Genomic DNA, 27,033 nt, shown 5'->3' on the forward strand with positions numbered 1-27,033 from the left:
CGGACTTTGATGGGGGAGTCAGGTGTGCCTGAAATTCGGCCCTTACTATGCAGCTTGTTTGCAGGTATGCTGAGCGCTCCAAACTTTTAACAGTTCACAATTTCCAAGCTAAGTTATCATTCTAACATGGATCTAAACAATACCATCAAAGTCTGTGTGAAGGACATCAACAAGCTGAGCATCCGCAGGATCCAGTCTGTCTTCCACTCCTTTCCCCCGGAATAAAGGTCCAGCTGGATCAAGGCCTTCAAAAGGAATGCAAAATGAACCGATTTCTCACTAATTTATCATCAATACATTTCAATAAATGAAAGCAAAATATTGTAGATGCTGGAATTCTGAACGCAAACCAGGATAAATGAATCAATTGCACTTTATCTATGGTACCCAGCAGTAGCCAGTCAGTCAGAAATGGGCAAACCGAATCATACAACGTACAATGAGGCCATTTGGCCTATTGGCATATGGTGTTTTGGCACTGTATTTGATTTAATTTATTATTGTCACATACACAAATGTACAGTGAAAAGTTTTGTTTTGTACGTCATATCATACAAAGATCATTGGGTGATTGAACAGAGTGAGGAATACAAAGTTACAGCTGCAAACAAGGTGCACCAAAAGCTCGATCAACATTTGATTTGAAATTTGAGAGGTCCACTCAGCAGTCTTAGAACAGTGGGAGGAAGAAGCTGTTCTCGAAGCTGTAGTATGCGTGTTTAAGCTTGTGTATCTTCAATGAATGGAATGTATAAAATGTCAGCTGCTGCTCAGGTGCAATAATCTCTCCTCTGGCTGTGGATTCAAGTCCCAGTCTTGAGGCTTCAATACAAAAAACTAAGTCTCCACCATTTACTGCGGTGATGGTGGTACTGTGGTAATATCATGGCAAACAGTGAAAATAGATTCAAGTAAAATATCTGGAATGAAAAGCTAATTGCTATAAAGGTGACCATGAAACCAATGTCAATTGTTGTAGGAATCCCATCTGGTTTACTAATGTCATTTGGGGCAGGAAATGTGCTGACTTTACTTGGTCTAATGGATATGTTACTCCTGACTTACGACAATGTGATTATCACTTAAATACTTATGAAACAGCTGAACAAGTCATTCATTTTGAATGAAATTAGGGACTTCGGAAGTGATGCCCATACCCCTTGAACAAATATAGAAGATCTATCCCCAGGAGCATTCTGGTTATTGGCAGCAGAATAATAACTGAATTTTACTGACTCAAATCAACCAGCTTCTGGCTCAGTTGTTTAATGTGTTATAGCGCAACTGCACCTTTTGATTTGATTTATTGCAGACATGTGTTCCTAAGTACAGTGAAAAGCATTGTTTTGTGAGCAGTACATGCAGATAGTAGCAAATAAGGACAAACAGACAGAGCAAGGAACACAATGTTCCAACTGCACAGGAGGTGTGCAAAACAACATCAATGTTAGCAAGATCAACATTATTTGAAGTTCGAGAGGCCCATTCATTAGTCTAATAAGAGAAGGGAAGAAGCTGTTCTTGAACGTGTGGGTGTGTATGTTCAAGCTTCTGTATCTTCTGCATCTAGTAAATAGTCAAGCAACAGAAACTGGGTCATAGGAGACAGACTGTTATTGTTCAAGGGGAGGCAACGATCTAGTGGTATTATTGCTGGACTGTTACTCCAGAGACCCAGGTAATGTTCTGGGGACTTGGGTTCGAATCTCACCACGGCAGATGGTGGAACTTGAATACAATAAATATCTAGAATTAGGAATCTAACAATGGCTGTGAATTAATTGTTGATTGGTGGAAAAACCCACCTGGTTCACTATTACTGTTTAGGGAAGGAAACTGCCATCCTTACTTGATCTGGCCTACATGTGACTCTAGGCTCACAGCAATGTGGTTGACTCTGAACTGCCCTCAGGGCAATTAGGGCTGGGCAATAAATGCAGCCTTGTCAGTAACACTCTGTCCTGGGAAGGAATAGAGGATTCTGGCTTCTCATGGAACATCAAACTAAGGCCCTGTCTTCCCTCTTAGATAGATGTAAAAGATCCTCGGGTATTATTTCAAAGAACAGAAGGGTCTTATGCATGTCCCAACCAGTATTCATCCCTACAGTGATAATGGGAACTGCAGATGCTGGAGAATTCCAAGATAATAAAATGTGAGGCTGGACGAACACAGCAGGCCAAGAAGCATCTCAGGAGCACAAAAGCTGACGTTTCGGGCCTAGACCCTTCATCCTCTCTGATGAAGGGTCTAGGCCCGAAACGTCAGCTTTTGTGCTCCTGAGATGCTGCTTGGCCTGCTGTGTTCGTCCAGCCTCACATTTTATTATCTTCATCCCTACAGTAGTGCTAGACTATCTAATCAACATCGTACTGATGTTTAGCACATTGTTATGCTTAAATTACATCAGGGACTTCATTTTAAACTGCATTTAATTAACCGAAAAGCACTTCTGGACATGCTGAGTTTGTGTTAGATGCTATGTCAATACAAGTCATTCTTCATTGTAAAGAATTACTTTCAAGATAATGAAGATGACAGTTTCAATTCTGTCCTGCAAATGTCTGCAGTCAATATCTTTTTGTTGTACTTCCCAACTTATTGTGTGTGCCATAATTGTAATTGATCATTTTAAATTGTTGATGCCATACTTTTCACTTCCCTTCCTGGACTAATTCACAGCTTTAACCTCAGCTAGAATTAACAAAAGAAATGTTCCAAAACCATTCTAAAGAAACAGGGGATAGATCAGAGATTAATCTGCACTGCAGAGGGAACGTCTGCCTTCCTCACAAAGGAGCGACCAAAGACATGTGTTACAGAAATGGAAAATTCTGAAAATACTCAGCAGATCAGGCAGAACCAGTGAAGAAATAAAAAAGATGTGATGTTGCAAGTCAACGGTCCATCACTAGTACTGATAACAGTAAGAGATCTGTTAGGTGCTAAGCAAATCCAAAGACAGGAATGGAAGGAGGGAAGAGACCACAAAGAGGATGGTGTGTGACAGGGTGAAGCAGCAATGGTGGCAATGAAAAGGGGTTGTTAATGAGACAAGGAACAAAAGGTGTGTTCACAGGAGGTGTGAATGGCAATTGATGACTGAACCTCCACAGCCTTCAGCTGCAAAGAATTCCGCAGATTCACAGCCATCTGGCACAGTGGCTTACTGGTTAGCACTGCTGCCTCACAGCGCCAGGGGCCGGCATTTGAAACCACCCTCGGGTAACTGTCAGTGCAGAGTTTGCACATTCTCCCTGTGTCTGTGTGGAATTTCCTCCCAGTGCTCTCAGCATGGATGAGTTGGACCGAAGGGTCTGTTTCTGTGCTGTATGACTCTATTAAGCTATTACACTCCAGTTTCCTCCCACAGTCCAAGGATGTGCAGGTTCAGTGGATTGGCCATGCTAATTGTAGAGTTTGAGATGAGATGAGGTGTGGGACTAGGTCTGGGTGTGATGCTCTTCAGAGGGTTGACATGGACTCAATGGGTCAAATGGCCCCTTCTGCTCCGTGGAGATTCTATTCTATCGGTGAAGAAATTCCTCATTTCTCTGTCTTAAGTGTGTGACCTCATATCCTGAGCTTATACCCTTGGGTTCTAGACTGTCCCATAAGGCGAAGCAATCTTTCCACATCCACCCTGTCAGGTCCCAAAGAATCTTATATGTTTTGAAATAGTCACTTCCCATTCTTTAAATTCCAGTGAGTACAGTATATCTTTCCTCAAAACCCAAAATTGCTCACTTTATTTAAACTGTGGTCTGACTCATGTCTCTGAAAAACTGTAATCAGTGTTTATAAGCTAGAATTAATGATAAAGGTTGAGGATCTGGCCAGAGTTGGTTGAAAGGGGGTCCTAGCAGGGAGGATGATCGAGCAGCAATGGCAGGGATTTCTGGGGGTAATTCAGGAGGCACAGCAGAAATTCATCCCAAGGAAGAAGAAACATGTTATGGGAAGGATGAGGCAACCGTGGCTTTTGAGGAAAATCAGGAACAGCTTAAAACCAAAAAAAAAGACACGCAATGTGATGAAGATTTGTGGGAATTGGAAAACCTTTAGAAGCCATACAGCAAGGAGTGGACTAATGAGGGTGGTCCTCAATGCGGTTAATAATCAGCGTCAAACAGACCGCATTATGAGCAGGGAAAGAAATACCTGTAAATCTCTGTTTCACCAGGAACAAACTTGTGCTGTTCCACATGGCAGTGAAGAGTTAAACGTAGGAACAGGAGAAGGCCATTCAGCCTTCAGAGCCAGTTCCACCAGCTGCTGAGGGTGGGGTCACCATCTCAGTGCTTGTTGAGAACCTGTTACATTTCCCAATTCTGACGAAAGGTCACCAACTTCAAATGTTAACTCACTTCCTCTCTCCACAGAGACTGCCTTGAACTGCCAATCATTTCTAGCATCTTCTGCTGAGATTTCAGAATTCTAGCATCCACAGTATTTGGCAAAAAAGATGAATTAATGCACCTCACCAGTTATCCGCCCAATCTGTCCAGAAAATCTACTTCCAACGAAGCCAGAAATGTGTGCACCGAGGCTCACACCAATCATATGGATCAAGTTGAGGGAACCTCCAATTTTCTAAACAAACAGTATTGATGATTAATGCAACAGTTATTTAGATGATAAGGGGTAAATAGTGATTTTTTAATGTTCAAAATATGCAGAGTTCTTCAGGCCAACCTTGCCTACCACAAGTGGCAATGTCAGTAGAGCCTTCAGAGGAGTCTTGAGGAGGGTTTGGAGACACAATGGACAGACACTGATATGGAGCATATAGTATCATACAAAGTCAAGCGAGGATGAGATTAAATGAGGTAGTAGGAACTGCTGATGCTGATCCAGCATCAGCAGTTCCTGTTATCTCTGCATGAGTTTTAACCCCACTGCAAATCCATTTCTGAAGAAGAGTCCAGACCCGAAACATCAGCCTCCCTGCTCCTCTGATGCTGCCTGGCCTGTTGTGTTCATCTGTTATCTAAGTTTACATGATCCCTGTTTGGGTAAATAAGGTAGAAACCTGGGATGAGAGCCCTCGGTTTCCCATAAGTTTACATCAGACAAGATTGGAATTTGGATAATGAAGTGCCTTTGTGACTGAAGCAGTGTAAAGGCACTGAATGTTTTATATTCCAAGGGTTATTCCCTGTGTTCACTTGAATAAATGACTGTAAATCTGTACTCAGACTCCTGTGGTTAATCATTAAGAGTTACCAGAATAATGAACAATAATTGTCTATTATATCAAAGCTATACTGTAAACACAAAGTGCTCTTCCATGTGTAATTAATAGGGATTTCAGTGCTGCTGTATTTTCTACTTTTGAGATGTTAACATTTGGATATTTGATTAAGCATCAACACAAGAGAAGGAGCACTGCACTTTCAGAGGTAGTACACATTTATCATTTGTGAATTTGGAATTTTTGAATCAAAATAGAACTGTAGTTTCAGTTCTGTGAAGATAACCATTTCTCATAAATAAAAGGTCAGAAAGTCATTTTGAACAGTAACTCAAATATTCTCTTTCTTTCTCAGAAATGATCAAGCTAAATGCCTGGCAGGACACCTGTGATGTTAATGATGGATTGCTTATACTGCTGGGTTTAGGACAGATCAGAGGTATAGCTTTATCATTTGGCTTCAGTTCAGAAGAAACAGGAGTTGAGTTCAGATTGGAGAACAGATTTCTTGAAGTTGAATCAGGTGTTCAGTTGAAGCAGACCAAACAGCCTGGTAGAAGTATTTTAGTTTGTGAAATTTCTAAGCTGGGAGAGTTTGTACAGAAGTCTTCAAGCTGTTGGAGCTAAAGAAAAGGTTTAGGTCAGTTCAAAACTAAAGGGCATAGGTTTAGGGTGACAGGGAAAGATGCAAAAGGAACCAAAGGGGCAACTTTTTCACGCAGAGGGTGGTACGTGTATGAAATGAGCTGCTAGAGGAAGTGATGGAGGCTGGTACAATTACAACATTTAAAAGACATCTGTAAGTGTGTACACATAGGAAGGTTTAGAGGCATATGGGCCAAATGCTGGCAGGTCAGGTATATTTGGGATACCCAATCGGCATGGACAAGTTGGACTGAAGGGTCTGTTTCCATGCTGTATATCTCTATGACTCTACATCTCATCAGAATTGAAAACAGTTAATTGCAGAAATTTTGGAAAGATGTAAAACTCTAAGAATAAGAACTGAGAAGAGTCATTTACTTCAGAAATGAATGAGTTGTGCTAGGAAAATATTTTCCTGGGATCTAATGGATATTTCTGAGGACCAGGGATTTTTTTTTTTGTTTTTCATGTCAAAATCTGTCCAAACTTTATATAGCTTTATTTGTTCTTTTCTTCATTTATTTAATAACTTATATACTGTTCTTGAAGGAACACCTGCTGCCTTACATGATTTTGTTTCAGTGACTCACTTCATGGTAACTAATTGCAAAATAAAAATTAAACATTGCATCATTATGTAAATTGCATATTAAAACATAAATAATTCACGTATATAATTCATATGCATATTAATTAGGGGCAGAAGTAGGCCATTCAACCTCTCCAGTGTTCTCTGCCTTTTGATATGATGATGATCTGATTGTTTCTGAATTGATTTTGATGTATCTTCTTGTCTATCCACCTAGAACATAGAACATAGAAAAATACAGCACAGTACAAGGCCTTTGGCCCACGATGTTGTGCCGTGGAATAATCCTATTCCAAAAATAAAATAACCTAACCTACATTCCCCTCAATTCACTGCTGTCCATGTGCATGTCCAGCAGTCGCTTAAATGTCACTAATGACTCTGCTTCCACGACTACCACTGGTAAACTATTCCATGCGCTCACAACTCTCTGGGTGAAGAACCTCCCTCTGATGTCTTCTCTATACCTTCCTCCTAACACCTTAAAACTATGACCCCTCGTGGCAGTCAATCCTGCTCTGGGGAAAAGTCTCTGGCTATCGACTCTATCCAAGCCTCTCATTACCTTATACACCTCGATCAGGTCACCTCTCTTCCTCCTTCTCTCCAGAGAGAAAAGTCCGAGATCTACCTACCTCGACCTAAAAAAAATTCAGTTCAGCCTGCACTGCCTTCTGAGACAAAAAAATCCAATGTCACACAGTCCTCAGAGAGAAGAAAATTCCACAGAAGTTTACCCTAAAAATGAGAGCTACTAAATTTAAAATGGTGCCTCCTACCTGTGGACTGACTTACAAAAGCAAATCTCCTATCTCTATCCATGTTGTCAAGAGCATCCAGCATCACACACACTTCAATCAACTCACCCATTGCTTTTCTAAACTCTCATGAAAACAAGTCCTGCCTGTCCAATTTTTCTTCATAAGGCAACCTGCTCATTCCTGGTGTCTACTATTAAATTTGACTATTCTAAACTGCTTCAAATGTATTGACATCCTTGTTTCAACAAGGAGACTAAGATTGCACATAGTATTTGATATGTGGTAACAGCAATGTCTTGTAGAACCAATAATCCTTACTTTGATGCTAAATTCATCTTGTTACAATAGATAGTATTCCCTTAGCCTTCTGGATTACAGGCTGTGCCTACATTCTCACATTTTGTGACCCATGCACTACAATACCTAAATCCCTCTGCACATAATAACTCTATAGCTATTCTTCGTTTAGCTAGTACATTCCCAGTAACCATTCCTGCCAAAGCTAATAATTTCCCAATTTCCAACATTATATTCTATCTGCCAGATCTTTGCCCATTAACTCAATCTATACTGGTCTGCATCCTAGTTATATCATCTTCACAACATAACTTGCAAAATAATTTTGTGTCATCTATAAATGTAGACAGCATGCCTTTAATCCTTTTGTCTGAGTCATTGACATTAATTTCAAAAGGTGGACATTACAGCACAGAGACTTTGGGACCTCACTCGTTACATCCTACCAATTCTAACATTTGTTCACGTACTCTGTTTTCTAACAGCCAGCCCATCTTCAATTCATGTTAGTATGTTACCTCCGTAATAACCTATTAAATAATCTTTTATGTCGAACCTTGTTAAATACCTTCTGGAAATCCAAGTACAGTGTGATAATGGGTACCGTTTTATCCAAAGAGCATATTACTTCTTCAAAGAATTCTCGTAAAACTATGATCTATCAAATCAGGTTTCTTTCTAGAGTCTGGTCTTTTTCTAGTATTATCATCAGTTGGGTTTGTAACAGAGATACTATCTTTCAGATGAAACATTAAACTGATCTTACTTTGTCCTTTGAAGCGAAAGTGCAAGATCCCTTAGCAACATTCGAAGGAGAGCAGGGCAATTTCCTTCAATGTTCTCGCCACAATTATTTTTGTAAAAAAAATATCCAAAACCAATTATTTGACAATTTTCCTGCTTAGGAGATTTGATGTGAGCAAATCGTCTGCTGTATGTCCTATAATTAAACAGTGACTATGCTTTAACTTGCTTAACTGGCTGTAAGAAATACATCAAATAAATGCACATTCCCCTTTCCTTTCCTTAAAAGTTAATTTTAAAAATTCCCCAATCGAATTGCCAGCAATCTGATGTCCATTTACTGCCTCCAGTGCTCAAACTCCGAAATAATTATATACATAACAAACTAGAAAAGTAACTGTTAGGAACTGGCAAACAGCTCCAGAAAACGTGAAAAAGCCAGAGAAAGCTGACAACTCTAAAGCAGCCCGAACACATTAAAATAAGTTGACAGATGTGCTTTGTAGCTTGGGCTCTGTCAGCATAATAAGTTGGTTACACCAAGTCTTCCATTTCCCAATCCAAACTGCCCTTTGTCCCATCTTTCATCTGCCCTCTGCCATTCTAGTGTAGCTAATCTACTTCAATTTCATTCTATCAGTCTTCCTCACTGTTCCCTCTTGGCTGACATGAGAACTCTTCTTCCTCTCCCAGCTTCTCATTGTCTTTCCCAGACCAGCAATCTAATGAGGGTAGACAAAAAGGAGAGGTGGACAGTGTAGAAGAATGTTGCAGGTTGCAGGGAGACTTGGATAAACTGCAGAATTGGGCCTAAAGGTGGCAAATGGAGTTCAACGTGGATAAATGTGAGGTGATTCACTTTGGGAAGAATAATAGGAAGGCAGAATACTGGGTCAATGGACAGATTCTGGGTAGTGTGGATGTGCAGAGGGATCTTGGTGTCCATGTACATAGATCCCTGAAAGTTGCCACCCAGGTTGATAGTGCAGTTAAGAAGGCTTACGGTGTGTTAGGTTTTATTGGTAGAGGGATTGAGTTCTGAAGCCGTGATGTCATGCTGCAACTGTACAAAATGCTAGTGGGGCCTCATTTGGAATATTGCGTGCAGTTCTGGTCACCCCATTACAGGAAGGATGTGGAAGCATTGGAAAGAGTGCAGACGAGATTTACCAGGATGTTGCCTGGTCTGGAACGCAGGCCCTATGAAGAAAGGCTGAGGGACTTGGGTCTGTTCTCATTGGAGAGAAGGAGGCTAAGAGGGGATCTAATAGCGGCATACAAGATGATCAGAGGATTAGATAGGGTGGACAGTGTGAGTCTTTTTCCGAGGATGATGACTTTAGCTTATAAAAGGGGGCATAGCTATAAATTGAGGGATGATAGATTTAAGACAGATGCCAGAGGCAGGTTCTTCACTCAGAGAGTGGTAAGGGCATAGAGCGCACTGCCTGTCAATGTAGTTAACTCAGCCACATTAGGGGCATTTAAACAGTCCTTGGATAAGCATATGGATAATGATGGGATAGTGTAGGGGGAGGGACTTAGATTAGTTCACAGGTCGGTGCAACATCGTGGGCCAAAGGGATAATGTGAACTGCAGATGCTGGAGAGTCCAAAATAACAAAGTGTGAAGCTGGATGAATGCAGCAGGCCAAGCAGCATCTCAGGAGCACAAAAGCTGACATTTCAGGCCTAGACCCTTCATCAGAGAGCTCTCTGATGAAGGGTCTAGGCCCAAAACGTCAGCTTTTGTGCTCCTGAGATGCTGCTTGGCCTGCTGCATTCATCCAGCTTCACACTTTGTTATCGTGGGCTGAAGGGCCTGTTCTGGGCTGTATTGTTCTATGTTCTATGTTCTAAACAAGACGCTGGAAGAACACAGCAAGCCAAATGGCATCTGGAGGAAAGCAGAAGCCAGGACTGGATGCGGAGGTAGTGGGAGCTGCAGATAAAGGAGGGGAGAGGAAGGTAGCAGAATGGTAGTGAGAGATGGACACTGGTGGTAGGTATGACCTGGTTGTTGATGGGAGGGATGAATCTGGTTGTTGGCTGAAAGGGAAGGTCAGAAGATGGAATGGAAGGGACGAGTTGGGGCTGGAAAGAGAACCGGGGTGGGGTGGCTGGTGGCTGGGAAGGTTACGTGAAATTGGAGAACTCAACGTTAAGGTTAAGAGATAACAAAGTGTGGGGCTGGACGAACACAGCAGGGCAAGCAGCATCTTAGGAGCACAAAAGCTGACACTTCGAGCCTAGACCCTTCATCAGAAATATTAAGTTCTGTTTTCTCCCCCCAGGTGCTGCCAGGCCTTCTGAATTTCTCCACCAATTTCTTCTTTAGTTTCAGAAATCTTAGCATTGTTCTCCACCAATACTATCTCTTTCTCTTCTTTCTCTACTTTTTCCCTTTCACTATTGTTCATTCTTCCATCTTGCTTGCATTGTCATGACTTTCTCCCACGCCCTTTACCTACTTGGGGTGAAGGGTTAATGCAGCAGACAAAGACCCTGTCTCCTCAATCTGCTGCTATTGTGTCTGATGGCCAAGTATGCAGCCTCTGTACACTCAGTTACTCGGGTGTAGGCTTTCCAACTACATTATGCAAGCTAACCCTTAGCAGAAAGGCATAGTCCAGTGCTCAGGAGGTCAGAGACTGGGGGATCAGAGGGATTCAATGCATTCATTTTCTTCAGCAAAAATTGCCGTGCTAAATAATTCCCTCTGCTGTTGGTAAGAACATCTAAAATACACATAAAATCATCTAGAAACCACCAGGTGCACAGATAGACAGTCATCACTCATCCACATTCAAGGCTGCTTACCAGTATGTTGTCAATCATGTCTCCCAAAATTTCAGCAACTCTCTTGGTATTAGCAACGGCAACTGAATAGTTAATAGTGGTTGCTCCTCTATTCCAGTCAACGATGATGAGGTTTATGTCATCCACTGCTTGCAGCTTCCGAATCATCTTGTTCAACCAGTTTGGTGGTGATCCAAATGGTCTGTACCCATGGATAAGGAAGATAATCTTCTTGTTGACATCCAGCAGGCTGGTATGAGTGGCATTGATCAGGGTGGCACAGCTTGAGTTCTTCCCAGTGTAGAGGAGAAGCCTCACAACCAGTTTCGTGCCAATGATTGTGTCTGTCACTGGTAATTTTGTGAAGCTGTGGCATTTTGGTTCTTGACTCACAACTGAATGGAAATAGGATGATTCAAAAACATAAAGCACATGGAATGCTGTGATGCCAAGTAAGAAAGGCACTGTATCATGAGCTTTCAGTCTTTCAAAAGCTGCACTAAAACAGGCTGTTAAAATGGCTGTGAATTTTGCCTTTTGAGGTGGAGGTAGTCCAGTCTCAACCAAGTAACTAGTTAGATATAAACAGGTACCAATATTTTCAGAATTCAGCTTTGCTTAAGGAAGGGGTCACACAAAAAACCGACTGGGTAATATTCAGACTTCTTGTCTCTCTCTTTCATGCCAGACAAAAGAGAAACTCATTTTGTGGCAGGTAGGAATCAATGGATACTGTCAACTTGTCATTGTACCTTGGTGGTTTTACCCATCCAAACAAGACTGAGTGAACCTCAAATGTGCTAAACCACAACACATTTTGTGGAAACAATATTTCCTTGTTTGGAAATAATCTTTAAGTTCTGAAGGGTATCATGGTGAGATAGCCATGCTTTTCTTTTGGTCTGCACAAAGGAACAGCTAAATGTAGTTTGTGGCTGGAATTGCCAAAGCCATCTGAACTATTAGTTAAACTAATCTGTGAATTAGACTTGGGTATATGCTACATGACATCATGTTGCCAAAGCCCATAATCTGCTCCATTCCAATTTCATCTGGGAATTTAGGAATCTGACTGCAAGAAACCTCGGCATCTGCTGAACATCCTTCTGTTGACAAGATCCTGACTCCAACTAAAATATATCAAAATCATTTAAGAAACCAAGCCTGGCACATGGGAAACTGCAGATAGGAAATCAAACATTGAGATAGATATAAATTATGAAAGTGCACTACACTCACTCTAATGTTTGTATGTGTAAGGATGAATTTATGAGACATGCTTTAACTGGGCGAGAATAAATACATTGCAATTAAGATTAAACTCATAAAAGCTTGGTACTAAGTTGTCATAAGGCCATGAGAAATAGGAACAGAAGTAGGCCATTTGGTCATGGAGTTGTACAGCAGACCCTTCAATCCAACCAGTTCATGCCAATCAACTTTCCCAAACTAAGCTATACCATCTGCCTGCACCTGGCCCATTTCCCTCCAAATCTTTCCTATAAATGTACATATCCAAATGTTTTCTAAGTGTTGCAACTGTACGCATCACTTCCTCAGGAAGTTCATTCAACACGCCAACCATTCTCTGTATAAAAAATTTGCCCTTATGTCTTTTTTAAATCACTCTCCTCTCATCTTAAAAATATGCCCCCTAGCTTTGAAATACCCCATCCTTGGGAAAAGACAACTTCCATTAATTCTATCTATTCCCCTCATTATTTTATTAACTTCTATAAGGTCACGTCTCAACCTCCTCCACCCCAGTGAAAGAAGTCCTAGCTTATCCAGCCTTTCTTTATAGCTCAAACCTTCCATACACAGCAACATCCTGGTGAGTCTTTTCTGAACCCTCTGTCACTTAATAATATCATTTCTATAGCAGGGCAACTGGGACTGGACACACTACTCCATAAGAGGCCTCACCAATGACTTGTATAACTTCAACATGACTTCCCAACTTCTATACTGAAAGGACTGAACAATGAAGGCAAGAGTTCCAGATGCCTTTTTAACTACCCTGTCTATGCGTGATGCAAACTTCAGAGAATTTTGTACCTGAGCCCCTAGATCCCTCTGTTGTACAGCACTATGCACAGCCCTATTAGTAACTGCATAAGCCCTACCTTTGTTTATCCCTCGACCCTGCCCTGTTAGTATTCTAACATTTAAGGAGAGTCGGGGGCAGAGTTGAGTATGGTAGGCGTTTCAAAAGAAAAAGTTCTAGAAAAGCTAAAAGTCTAAAAATTGATAAATCTCCTGGCCCCGATGGGCTACATCCTAGAGTTCTGAGGGTGGTGGCTAAGGAAATAGCGGAGGCTTTGGTCATGATCTTTCAAAAGTCACTGGAGTCTGGGAAAGTCCCAGATGATTGGAAAATTGCTGTTGTAACCCCCTTGTTTAAGTGAGGATAAAGACAAAAGATGGAAAATTATAGGCCAATTAGCCTAACCTTGGTTGTTGGTAAAATTCTAGAATCCATTGTTAAGGATCAGATTTCTAAATTCTTGGAAGTGCAGGGTCGGATTAGAACAAGTCAGCATGGATTTAGTAAGGGGAGGCTATGCCTAACAAACCTGTTAGAATTCTTTGAAGAGGTAACAAGTAGGTTAGACCAGGGAAACCCAGTGGATGTTATCTATCGAGACTTCCAAAAGGCCTTTGATAGGGTGCCTCATGGGAGGCTGCTGAGTAAGGTGAGGGCCCATGATGTTCAAGGTGAGCTATTGGCTTGGATTGAGGATTGGCTGTCTGACAGAAGGCAGAGAGTTGGGATAAAAGGCTGTTTTTCGGAATGGCAACCAGTGACAAGTGGTGTCCCGCAGGGTTCAGTGTTGGGGCCGCAGCTGTTCACTGTATATATTAATGATCCGGATGAAGGGACTGGGGGCATTCTGGTGAAGTTTGCCGATGATATGAAGATAGGTGGATAAGCAGGTAGTACTGAGGAGGTGGGGAGGCTGCAGAAAGATTTAGACAGTTTAGGAGGGTGGTCCAGGAAACGGCTGATGAAATTCAACGTGAGCAAATGTGAGGTTTTGCACTTTGGAAAAAAGAATACAGGCATGGACTATTTTCTAAACAGTGACAAAATTCATAAAGCTGAAATACAAAGGGAACCGGTTTGGTCCAGGATTCTCTAAAGGTTAACTTGCAGGTCAAGTCCATGATTAAGAAAGCGAATGTAATGTTGTCGTTTATCTCAAGATGGTTGGAATATAAAGGCGGTGATGTGTTTCTGAGACTTTATAAAGCTCTAGTTAGGCCCCATTTAGAATACTGTGCCCAATTTTGGGCCCCACACCTCAGGAAAGACATACTGGCGCAGGAGCGTGTCCAGCGGAGATTCACACGGATGATCCCTGGAATGGTAGGTTTAACGTACGATAAACAGCTAAGGATCCTGGGTTTGTATTCATTAGAGTTTAGAAGGTTGAGGGGCGATCTAATAGAAACTTACAAGATAATGTATGGCTTAGAAAGGGCGGACGCTAGGAAGTTATTTCTGTTGGGGGGGAGACTGGGACCCATGGGCACAGCCTTAGAATTAGAGGGGGTAAATTTAAATCAGAAATGAGGAGACATTTCTTCAGCCAGACCGTGGTGGGCCTGTGGGATTCACTGCCACGGAGCACAGTGGAGGCCAGGACGTTAAATGTCTTCAAGGCAGAGATCGATAAATTCTTGATCTCACAAGGAATCAAGGGCTACGGGGAGAGTGCAGGGAAGTGGAGTTGGAATGCCCATCAGCAATGATTAAATGGTTGAGTGGACTCGATGGGTCGAATGGCCTTACTTCCACTCCTATGTCTTATGGTCTTATGATCTTATGCTATTCAGTAGGATCCTAGCCGATCCAAAATTCTTCATGCGCACATTTCTGCCCTTCCCCTATAATCCTGGATTCCCTCAATGAGCAAGAATCTATCTACCTCAGCCTTAAATATATATAAGGACTTTGCCCCCACAGGTCTCTGTGGAAAGGAGTCCCAAACCCTCTGAGAGAAGAAATTCCTCCTCATCTCAGTCTTAAACTGATGCCCTTTTATTCTGAGACAATGCCCCTAGCATGACATTCCCCCATGACGGGAAACATTCTCCCAGCATTAACCCTGTCAAGCCCCTTAAGAATTCAATATATTTCAATGAGATCATTTCTCATTCTCCTGAACTCTAGCAAGTAGAGTCCCAACCTGTTTAGCTTTTGCTTACAAAATAATTCCTTCACATGGGGATCATCCCAGTGAATCTTCTGTGAACTGTTTCCAATGAAATAATATCTTTCCTGTAATAAGGAGACCAAAACTGCTCATGGTGCTCCAGATGTGGCCTCACCAGTACCTTGTACCGTTACAATAAGATTTCCTTACAAGTATACTCCAATCCCTCAAAATAAGAGCCAACATCCCACTGGCCTTCTTGATGCCCTGCTGCACCAGTGTGTGAGCTTTCTGGTTTTGTGTACAAGAACTTCCAAGTCCCTTTTGTTGCACCTTTCTACTGCTTTTCTCCATTTTAGTTATGCTTTCTTGTTTTGTTCTCCATTCCAAAATGAACAAGCTCACATTTTGCCACTCCAGGATGGGGCCCTGCACAATGCTGAATTAATTGCAGGTTTCCATGGGAGTTGGCGGCACCGAAGTATTTTCATGGGGTTCCTTCGGCAGAGGCTCAGGCTAAAGCTCTGAGATCAGCCAGTGGACTCTGAAACATAAGTCATGGTGATCATGAAGCTATCATTGATTGTGAACCCATCTGATTCACTAATGCCCTACAGAGAAGGAAATCAGCCATCCTTACTTGTTCTGGCCCATATGTGACTCCAGACCCACAGCAATGTGGATGGATCTTAGCTGCTCTCTGAAATGGCCCAGAAAGCCATTCAGCCAAGGGCAATTCAGGGTGGGCAAAAAAGCTTTGTCATTGCCAGCAATGCCCACATCCCATGAGGGGAAAAGTAAATAACACTATCCATTCTGTATTTCCTTTATTATTTCAGTGTTAGGTTTTGAAAGTACTGTGTCCAGTTCTGCCTGTTTATTCGAGGAAGGATGTGGTGGCACTGGGGGCAATTCAAAGGGCATTCACAAGGTTGATTCCAGGGGTGAAAGGGCTGTTGTATGAGAAGGGGTTGGAAAGCTTGGCCTTGCAATTGCTGGAGTTCGGAAGAACGAGGAGGGAATCTGATTGAGGTATATAAAATGCCAAAAGGGCATTGATAATGTGGATGTTGAACAGATGTTCCCCCTCTTGACACAGTCATGAGCAAGATGGTATTGATAAAGTGTGAGAGGAGATAGGTTCAAAACTGAGATGGGGAGAAACTACTTCTCTCAGAGGGTTGTCAATTTATGGAACTCACTGACCCTGAGTGTAGTGAAGGCAAAATCGATCAACAAATCCAAGAAAGAAATTGATATATTTCTGATGAAATTGGGATAAAGGACTATGGGGAGCAGGTAGGAAAGTCCAGTTGAGACCAGGATAAGATCAGCTAAGATCATGGTAAATGATAGAATGGGTTGGAAGGGTTGAACTGCCTACTCGCTCTCCTGATTCCTTTGTTCCTATCTGTCAATAAAATCTGTGTTTTCATTTGAATGTGTTAATTATTAGATAACCTTATCCTAAACAATAAAAGGAGAGTGAAAACGAAAACATTGCCCTCGCTGGAAATTGAATCTGGAAATCATTATCCATATTTCAAGAGAAATCCTGTCTCCCCCCATATCCTTCCTCACCCCTGTCTCCTTCCCTTTGCTGTTCTCAGGGGTATTTCGGTTCATTGCAACAGTGCTGTATCCAGTCCAAGCTGGGGCCAACAAACCCACATATGACTGGCAATTGCCAGTAGGCCTTGTCTATCAGTGCCTCACCGTGAACTGCACAGTTATTCTAACTAACCAGCTCTGATGTTGCTCTCCACCATCTACTCCTGTATCTTGGGGTATCTTCCTGTATCCTGCTGCCTCGCTTTTGAACTCTCAGTGTAGCAGACGAAATGACAGAATGGCACTCATTCGTCTTTCCCTCAACATTGTGGGGAAGATGAATGAGTGCACTGCAGAGTGGCCTGGAGAAAGGAATCAGAGACAGTTACCTGGTGGAATGACTGCGGCACACAGGCAGAGTAGCAACCAATGGAACATTATCCCTGGGGCCACGAAATGATAAAATCAGGCAGCAAAAGAAATCAGAAACATTGCCGGTAGTGGGAACAAAACAGAGTTCAGTGTATCAGCCACATAGAGTGTCTGTTTACAAAAGGCCAACAGCAAAAACAAACTTCAAGTAAGGTCAATCAACAGTCAAATATCAAGTGGGGTTACCATAGAGACAGGATTGAAAGGAATGTTTGAGCTCAACTGATTGAAGGAGATAAATACATTAAGTCAGCCAATGGCGCGTGGTGGATGTGATGGGGGTTTGCCGGGAAGGAGCATTGCTGATGCACTGGTAAATGTTTGCAAGGCCTATTCAACTGACTTCAGGTGTCTGGCTTGTTGAATTCTTGGCACTGTCCTCTATCAGTTGCAGCTTGTGCGAATGCTTTGCATTTAGATTTATCCACAGAAAGCACATGGGAATGGGCATTGAGCCAACCAAAGGGGCAAACATAGGAAACAGCAAGTACCGCAGATGTTGGAAGTCAGAGTCAATACAGTGTAGAGCAGGAGGAACACAGCAGGTCAGGCAGCATCAGAGGAGGAGGAAAGTCCATGTTTCATGCCGGGACCCTTCTTTAGCAATGCAGGAAGGCTGGCCAAGGGATTGGTCAAACTGATGATTATTCAAAGAGTATTTGATGAGGTTTCTGGGGAATTCCATGGGGCTCTGAAGCCACTAGCCCGAGAGGCAGGGACACTACCCATTGCGTCACTAGACCTCCCAAAGCAAGGGCTCAAGGTGGAAGCCTACCACCACCTTCTCAAGGGCAACAGGGGACAGGCAATAAATGCTGGCCCAGCCAGCTATGCCCATGTCCCACGAATTAACAAAAATGTTCCAGCATTAAAACAGGGGATATCAGCAAAGGTGAACAGATCGCAGCAACCCTATGTCAAAGATATCAAAGGATATGAAGAAAGCAGGAACACGGGACTGAGTTGAATGATCATCCATGATCATATCGAATGGTAGAGCAGGTTTGAGGGGGGCGACTGGCCTAGCCCTATTCCTATTTTTCTAAGTTTCTGAACACGATTAGTCGACAATAGAAGCAGAAAAGGAGGAATGACTCTTGTTTGTGGACTGCCAGATGGCAGTTGAAACAAAGGGATAAATAAAAGCAGAGACAGAGAAGACAAATAAACAAAGGCAGAGCATTATCTTCTCCCATTCTTCAACCTGGGGAGGGATGGAACGGGACAAGGAAATAATGGGACAATGGTGATTTACTCATCTGCATTGTGCCCCTCACTGATTGAGCTCATCATGAGAAGGCCCACGAATGATATTCCCAAATCTCCAGGAGTTTAGGCTTTAAAGTGGTCAGTTAATGACTGTTTAAAAACCTCAGCCTTCCGGTTCACATGTTACCAACTGACACGTCAGGTAATATGAGTCTTATGGGGAGACTTGAGTCAGGTGTAACTGATGCAAGGAGATATCATTCAGAAGCTGCCACCTAGCCCCCTCTCCATGTAACCCTCAAGAAGAGAGTGAGATATACTTAGCTTCTCACCACTGGCTTCACATATAGGGATTTCAATCAGTAGTCCTCAGGATTTCAAACCTATCCAGCTCTGATTGGCTGGCATCTTCTGGCAACCTGGGACACCACAACAGTTTGGGGAGGGTTTTTAAAGGACAGGAAAGTATGGGTGAGCACTGGAGGTGTTCAATTAATTATTTTGTGACATACAAGGCAAGAGTTCCACTTGCAAAATTAAACAGAGATAAAGACTAATCATATCTGACTGAAGGCCAGTAAGCTTGAGAGATCTCAAAAGGGGGATGAACTCAAAACATTTTGTCTTGTGCTTGCCAGGACTGAAATGCAACAAACTCTACTTAGCCAGGAAATAACAATTTATATAATTTGAGAAGAGGGTGACAATAACGTGCATTCATTCATTCATTATTGATTGGCTTCTCAATGGTAGTCAAAATTAATAACTGCTTTAGTTATCTGATTAAATGCAAACCAAACAAGTCAACTCTGATTCATTCGTGCATTGCATGGCAGAAGGAGCAACGATTGCGTATCTCCAAAGTGCCTGCGTCAGTGAAAAACAATGCAATGGAGTACACATATTCTTTATGTTTACACAGAACAGGCCCCTTTTTGTGAAAAATATGTAGCTTCCACCACTTGCAAGTGAATTGCTCTGTGGGCTCACCTGTCAAACTTCACTGGGTTTCTGGTATAATTTTAATGCAGTCTGGATGCTGTCTGATAAGCACAATCAGTTCTAATACTTAACACTATGTTCTGAATTTTGCAAACTGAATTGGGCATATTGAGTGTGATCACCACGCTGATCTGTGGAAAGTCAAGGTGGCTAAGGGGAAGTGATGGACTAGTCACATTATCTTTTGGCTATTAATCCAAAGACCCAGCCCTGTGTACTGTGTTTGACCCTGCATGGCTGATGATGGAATTTGAATTCAACCAATCAATTTTGATTGTCAGGAAAAACCCGTCAGGTTCAGTAATGTCCTTTAGGGAAAGAAATCTACCATCCTTACCTGGTCTGGCTGACGTGTCGCTCCTGACCCACAGCAATGTGGTTGATTCTTAACTGCTCTCTGGACAGTTAGGAATGTGCAATGAATGTTGGCCTAGCCAGAGAAATCCACATCCTGATGTCGTCTGCCAGTTGTTGAAATATGTGACGTACTTCGCATCACACAGGCTCTGAAACTCATGTGCAGTTGAGTGGTAGGGAATTGGATTTTCGGACTGAAGGTAGCATCCTGCCAGGGGATGGTCCCAGTCAGTTGCCACAAGTCAACAGTGCGAGATGTCTAGTTTCACCTGATTCTCAAATTTCCTTCTCCCTCCAGAGCTAAATGAAAAGGGGACATACAAAAGCAAAGAACAGTAAAGACCCCAGGGTCTGGATGAGTCATAAAGAATTGCAAAGGGACACAATGAAGTTAGTAAATGTAACATAAATTTAGCGTGTGAAAAAAAAATGCAACGGGTGTCAAGGACCATGCTGAAGATTTAATAACCATCTAGCGAGAATGGCTGTAAATGGGTAAAGTGAGCAGAGACAGCTAAAACTGTAATTGCAAAGCAAGTAACAGCACTCACTAAAGAATGAATTTCCATCAGTGTTGGAGAATGGAAATTGACTGGTAACTTAAGGAAATACACAGATACCTAAAAATAAATCATGGGCAGGAACAAACCAGATTTAATTAATATAAGCACAATTTTTTTAAAAAAATGATAGCATAGCTACTGACATTAAAGGTAGAGAAATCCTTTGAACCTAATGGTTTCCAACACATAGATTATTACGAGGTAAGGAAATTGACAATGCATTAGTCATGAATTCAATTCAAATGCTTTCAATTCAGTAATTGCCCACTCTGAACATAAAACTGCAACTGGGACTCCATTATTACAGAAGAGGAGAAGAGATAAGTAAGGAAATTATCTGCTTATTAAACTAATGTCTGTGCTAGCTGATACACGAGAAAGTATTAAGAGGAGCAAAACTACTGAGGACTTGGAGACATCTGTGATATCCAGAAGCAGACTGGGTAGACTACAAATTTAAACGGCTAAACCAAAATAATTTTGAGAGGGTAAATCAATGCAATTGGTTGGAGGCATGAAGAGGAGGCACTGTGTATGAATCCCTTAGGGAAATAATTCTCTTGGGAGAATTTATTAAGATTACATTTATTAATATCTCACAAGGAGAACCAAAAGGCTGCAACAAAACAGGTAACTGAAAGAGGTTGGAATTATAAACCAGTCGGTAAATTCAATCCCCTTTTCTTTCACCCACTCAAACCCACGATGGAGAGAGTCATAGAGTCATACAGCACAGAAGCAGGATCTTTAGTCGAACTAGTCCATGCTGACCAAGTTTCCCAAACTACACTAGTACCACTTGGCTGCTTTTGGCCCATATCCCCTTAATCCTTTCTTATTCACGTACTTATCAAAATGCCTTTTAAATATTGTAACTATACCAGCATCCACCACTTTGTCTGGCAGTTTATTCCACACAAGAACAATCCTCTGTGTGAAAAGGTTGCCCATCAGGTTCCTTCTAAATCTTTCTCCTCTTACCTTAAAAATGTTCCCCAAGTTTAGATCACCCCCACGCTAAGAAATGACTATTGCTAGTTACCTTAGCTATCCCCCTCATGATTTTATAAACTTCTGTAAGATCACCTCTCAACCTCCTGCACTCCAGGTTCCGGCCTACGGGCTGCACAATGGCTCAGTGGTTCGTTTGTACTACTGCCTCGGTCTGTGGAGTTTTCACATTCTCCCTTTGTCTGTGCGGGGTTTCCTCTGGGGGTTCTGTTTCCTACCACAGTCCAAAATGTGCAGGTTAGTTGGATTGGCCATGCTAAAATGTCCGTGATATACAGGGGTGTGCAAGCTAGGTGGGTTAGCCATAGGGAATGCAGAGATATTGTCGGGGGCGAGGGGTGTGGGCGCTTTGGAGGGTTGCTGTGGACCCGATGGGATGAACGGCCTGCTTCCACACTGGCGGGATTCTATGATTTCGATCCAGCCTCTCCTAATAACTCAAACCCATCCTGGTAAGTCTTTTTTAAACCGTGTCCAATTTAATAGTATCCTTCCTGGAGAAGGGCAACTAAACCTGCACACAGTATTCCAAAAGTGGCTTAAGAAAGACAAGTAGCCAGGAACAACCAGCTGGGAATGTTCCTGAATCTCATCCTCAGACCTGAGGGTGCTAGTGTGGAAGAGATGCACATTTCCACCGTCACAAGGTCATTTATCTTTGTGCAGAATGCCGGAATATGCAGGTAAATCCATGAGACCTAATGAGACACACAATGTCGATGCAAATAAAGGAGCCCTGACTACGCGTACCACAGATCAAAATATATCACTCCGTTGAGAACACAAGAACTAGGAGCAGGAACAGGCCATTCAGCCCCTCGACCCTGCTCTGTAATTCCATAAGATCATGATGATCTTTCTGTGGGCTCAGCTCCACATACCCGCCCACTCACCACAACCCTATGCTGCTCAAGAAACTACCATTGCCTTAAAAACATTCCACCAGGAAGCCTCAGCTGCTTCACTCTGCAGGAAATTCCACAGATTCACAACCCTCTGGGTGAAGACGTTCTCCCTTAGCTCAGTCCTAAATCTGCTCTCCCTAATTTTGAGGCTATGCCCTCTTGTACTGGTTTCACCCTCCAGTGAAAACAACCTCCCTGCTTCTATTTTATCTGTTCCCTTTATAATATTATGTTTCTACAAGATCCCCCTTCATTCTTCTAAATTCCAATGAGTATAGCTCCAGTCTACTCACTCTCTCCACATAAACCAACCCTCTCAACTCCAGAATGAAAGTAGTGACCCTCCTCTGCACGCCCTCCAGTGCCAATCCATCCTTTATCAAGTAAGGAGACCAAAACCGTACACAATATTCCAGGTGTGGCCTCACCAGGACCCTATACAGCTGCAGCGTAGCCTCCCTGTTTTTAAACTCAATCTCTGTAGCAATGAAGGGCAATATTCCATTTGTTTTCTTAATTACCTGCTGCGCCTGCAAACCAACTTTTTGTGATTCATGTACAAGGACACCCAGGATTCTCTGCACAGCAGCATGCTGCAATTTTTCAACATTGAAATAACAGCCCATTTTGCTGCTATTCCTAAAAAAATGGAGAACCTCACATTGCCCAGCATTGTTCTCCGCCTGTCAATCTACCAGACCCTTACCCACTCGTTTAACCTATCTATAAGTATTGCAGACTTTCAATGTCCTCTGCATACTTTACTCTGCCACTCATCTTAATGTCATCTGCAAACTTTGACACACTACACTTTGACACTACAACTCCAAATCATCTATGTAAATTGTTACCAATTTCAGACCCAACACTGATCCCAGAGGCTCACCAGTGGCCATTGAACTCCAACCAGAAAAACACCCACTTATCCGCACTCTTTGCTTCCTGTTAGTTAACCAATCCTCTATCTATGCTAATACATTACCCATAATGTCGTAGACCTTTATCTTGAGCAGCAGCCTTTTGTGTGGGACCTTGTCGAATGCCTTCTGGAAATCCAGGTATACCTCGTCCACCAGTTCCCTGTTGTCCACCGCACATGTAACGTCTTCACAAAATTAGTTGAGCATGACTTGCCTTTCAGGAAAGATGGGACAATTTCTATCCAGATGTCTCGCTGTTCTTTTTTTCCCCTAATGATAGATTCAAGCATTTTCCCCACTATAGAAGTTAAGCTAACTGGCCAATAGTTACCTGCCTTTTGTCTACTTCACAGTGGTACCTCTAACAGTGGTATCGCATTTGCTGTTTTTCAATCTCCAGAACGGCCACCAAGCCCACGAATTTTGGAAAATTGCCACGAATGCAACTCCTATCCCACCGCCATCCCTTTTAGTACACTGGGTTGCATTCCATCAGTGCCAGGTGACCCGTCTACCATTAGCCCCATTAGTTTGCCCAATTATACCTTTTATTGTGGATTGTTGAAAATCCTGGAAGTCCCTGAAAATAACACTCTGTGATTATCCCTACAGCAGAGGCACTGCAGCTTGTCAAGAAGGAGACTTAGAAACAAAGAATGCCCAACAATGACCACAATTATGATATACATAACGGTGTGTAGGTTTGTAATTTCTTTGTTGGACATGGCTCTGAACCAATGAAAGCAGAGGAAGGAGGGTAAGACTTTAGGGCCAAAAGACAGCGAGACAGTACATTTATGCACTCATTACCATTGGCTCTTTTTATCCTTATGAGGCAGCGTTAGAGTGTTGACAAAGCATTGCAGATTGCCTTACTTCTTGTAATGTGAACCATCTCGAAGCAGGGAAGCTGAATTAATTTTGACAGCAGTTGAGGCCATCTTCAAACTGGTGTCGGAGTGAGAAAGGTTAAACAAGGCACCCAGGAGCTACACAGAATTATTGTCATGAGGACCAGCAACTCTTTATTCCTCAAAAGAAGCAGAGAAACCCATTGTGATACCAAGGGTTACAGGAGACATTCAAACAAGTTTACCGCGTCTCCCGTATTTCCCGCTACACATCCCTCACACCCCGCCCCCGCCACAACCGCCCTAAGAGGATCCCCCTCGTTCTCACACACCACCCTACCAACCTCCGGATACAACACATTATCCTCCGACACTTTCGCCATTTACAATCCGACCCCACCACCCAAGACATTTTTCCATCCCCACCCTTGTCTGCTTTCCGGAGAGACTACTCTCCCCGTGACTCCCTTGTTCGCTCCACACTGCCCTCCAACCCCACCACACCTGACACCTTCCCCTGCAACCGCAGGAAATGCTACACCTGCCCCCACACCTCCTCCCTCACCCCTATCCCAGGCCCCAAGATGACATTCCACATTAAACAGAGGTTCACCTGCACATCTGCCAATGTGGTATACTGCATCCATTGTACCCGGTGTGGCTTCCTCTACATTGGGGAAACCAAGCGGAGGCTTGGAGACCGTTTTGCAGAACACCTCTGCTCGGTTCGCAATAAACAACTGCACCTCCCAGTCGCAAACCATTTCCACTCCCCCTCCCATTCTTTAGATGACATGTCCATCATGGGCCTCCTGTAGTGCCACAATGATGCCACCCGAAGGTTGCAGGAACAGCCGCCTGGGAACCCTGCAGCCATATGGTATCAATGTGGACTTCACCAGTTTCAAAATCTCCCCTTCCCCTACTGCTTCCCTAAACCAGCCCAGTTCGTCCCCTCCCCCCACTGCACCACACAACCAGCTCAGCTCTTCCTCTCCACCCACTGCATCCCAAAATCAGTCCAACCTGTCTCTGCCTCCCTAACCGGTTCTTCCTCTTACCCATCCCTTCCTCCCACCCCAAGCCGCACCCCCATCTACCTACTAACCTCATCCCACCTCCTTGACCTGTCCGTCTTCCCTGGACTGACCTATCCCCTCCCTACCTCCCCACCTATACTCTCTCCACCTATCTTCTTTACTCTCCATCTTCGGTCCGCCTCCCCCTCTCTCCCTATTTAGTCCAGTTCCCTCTCCCCATCCCCCTCTCTGATGAAGGGTCTAGGCCCGAAACATCAGCTTTTGTGCTCCTGAGATGCTGCTTGGCCTGCTGTGTTCATCCAGCCTCACATTTTATCTATCTTTCTACTGCAGAAGTGAACAACCTTTCCATCCAGTGGATAGGAAGACAGGGTTTTAGCTAATGAAATTGTTTGGAGTACTTTTCATACCATTGTATTGGTTGAACCTTGAAAGTGACATCATATCGGGAGCAGTAACTATAGGTGTTATGCAAAGCTTTGCTGTAGATGTAATCGATTTACTATTGGGGAATGATTTCGAGTGAAAGCATTATCTTCTCTCGCAATTACACAAAAACCAAGTGAGATCAAGGAGGAACTGGTTCCAGAAAGTTTTCCTTCCTGCTTGGTGGCCTGGTCAATGGCTAAACCAAGTCTGCTGTCAGACATCAAATTGACAGCCCAGACAGATACTTGGTCATTAAAGATAATAAAATGTGAGGCTGGATGAACACAGCAGGCCCAGCTGCATCTCAGGAGCACAAAAGCTGACGTTTCGGTGCAATTCCCATTATCTCTGATACTTGGTCATTAAAACTTCTGGGGATGTAAATCACCTGGACCAGATGGACTATACCCCAGAGCTCTGAGGAGATTGTAGAGGCATTGGTGGTGATCTTTCAGGAATCATTGGAGTCAGGGTGGGCCTCAGAGGTCTGGAAAATGGTTAATCATTCAAAAAGGAGGGAGGCAGAACATGAGAAATTATAGGTTGGTTAGCCTGATCTTGGCTGTTGGTAAGATTTTAGAGTCCTTTGTTAAGGATGAAATTGCAGAGTACTTGGAGATGCAAGATAAAATATGGCTGAGTCAGCATAGGGGAAGTCGTGTGACAAATCTTTTATAATTTTTTGACGAGATAACGAGCAAGTTAGACAAAGGAGAACCAGTGGACATTATCTTTTACAATTTCCAAAAGGCCTGTGACAAGGTGCCACACAGAAACCTACAAAATGAGACCCAATCGTGGTAGCAGCAAAATTTTGACATGGAGAGAGGATTGGCTGACTCTCAGAAAGTAGAGAGCAGTTATAGAGGGGTTTATTTTCAGGATAGCAGCTGGTGACTAGGGAAGTTCCACATGGAACAGTATTGGGTCTACAACTATTCACGTTATATGTTAACAGACTAGACCAAGGAACAGACAGCATAGAGAACATAGAACATAGAACAGTACAGCACTGTACAGGCCCTTCGGCCCACAATGTTGTGCCGACTATTATCCTACTAAGATCAAATTACCCTGCATACCCTACATTATACTATGATCCATGTGCCTATGCAAGAATGCTTAAAAGTCTCTAAAGTATCTGACTCCACTATTCCACACACCCACCACTCGCTGTTTAAAAGACCTACCTCTGACATCTCCCCTATACCTTCCTCCAATCACCTTAAAATTATGCCCCCTCATAATAGTCATTTCCACCCTGGGAAAAGGTCTCCGACCAACCACTCTATCTATGCCTCTCATCATCTTGTATACCTCTATCAAGTCACCATTCATCCTTCGTTGCTCCAAGGAAAAAAGCCTTACCTTCCTCAATCTCTCCTCACAAGACCTGCCCTCCAGTCCAGGCAGCATCCTGGTAAATCTCCTCTGATGAAGGGTCTAGGCCCGAAACGTCAGCTTTTGTGCTCCTGAGATGCTGCTTGGCCTGCTGTGTTCATCCAGCCTCACATTTTGTTGTCTTGAAATCTCCTCTGCATCCTCTTTAAAGCTTCCACATCCTTCTTATAATG

General features: G+C 43.0%; 1 protein-coding gene across 4 annotated transcripts in view; it reads right to left on the reverse strand.

Moving 5' to 3' along the window:
* LOC125457255 (lipase member H-like) overlaps window positions 1–17,290 on the reverse strand; it is a 45,346-nt gene extending 28,056 nt beyond the window's left edge. For all 4 annotated transcript variants that reach the window (XR_009446524.1, XM_059650019.1, XM_059650020.1 and 1 more), the window contains exons 1-4: window positions 17,130–17,290; window positions 11,051–11,424; window positions 4,485–4,593; window positions 144–245 (exon numbers count right to left, since the gene is read on the reverse strand). Coding sequence is in view for 3 of the 4 variants with exons in the window: in XM_059650019.1 (XP_059506002.1) it covers window positions 144–245; window positions 4,485–4,593; window positions 11,051–11,424; window positions 17,130–17,178 (634 nt within the window). In the remaining variant the exon portion in view is untranslated. The remainder of the gene's footprint in view (window positions 1–143; window positions 246–4,484; window positions 4,594–11,050; window positions 11,425–17,129) is intronic.
* Between the last annotated feature and the right edge of the window lie 9,743 nt (window positions 17,291–27,033).

Source organism: Stegostoma tigrinum, chromosome 12 (genome assembly GCF_030684315.1).
Source record: "Stegostoma tigrinum isolate sSteTig4 chromosome 12, sSteTig4.hap1, whole genome shotgun sequence".
NCBI classification, from domain to species: Eukaryota; Metazoa; Chordata; class Chondrichthyes; order Orectolobiformes; family Stegostomatidae; genus Stegostoma; species Stegostoma tigrinum.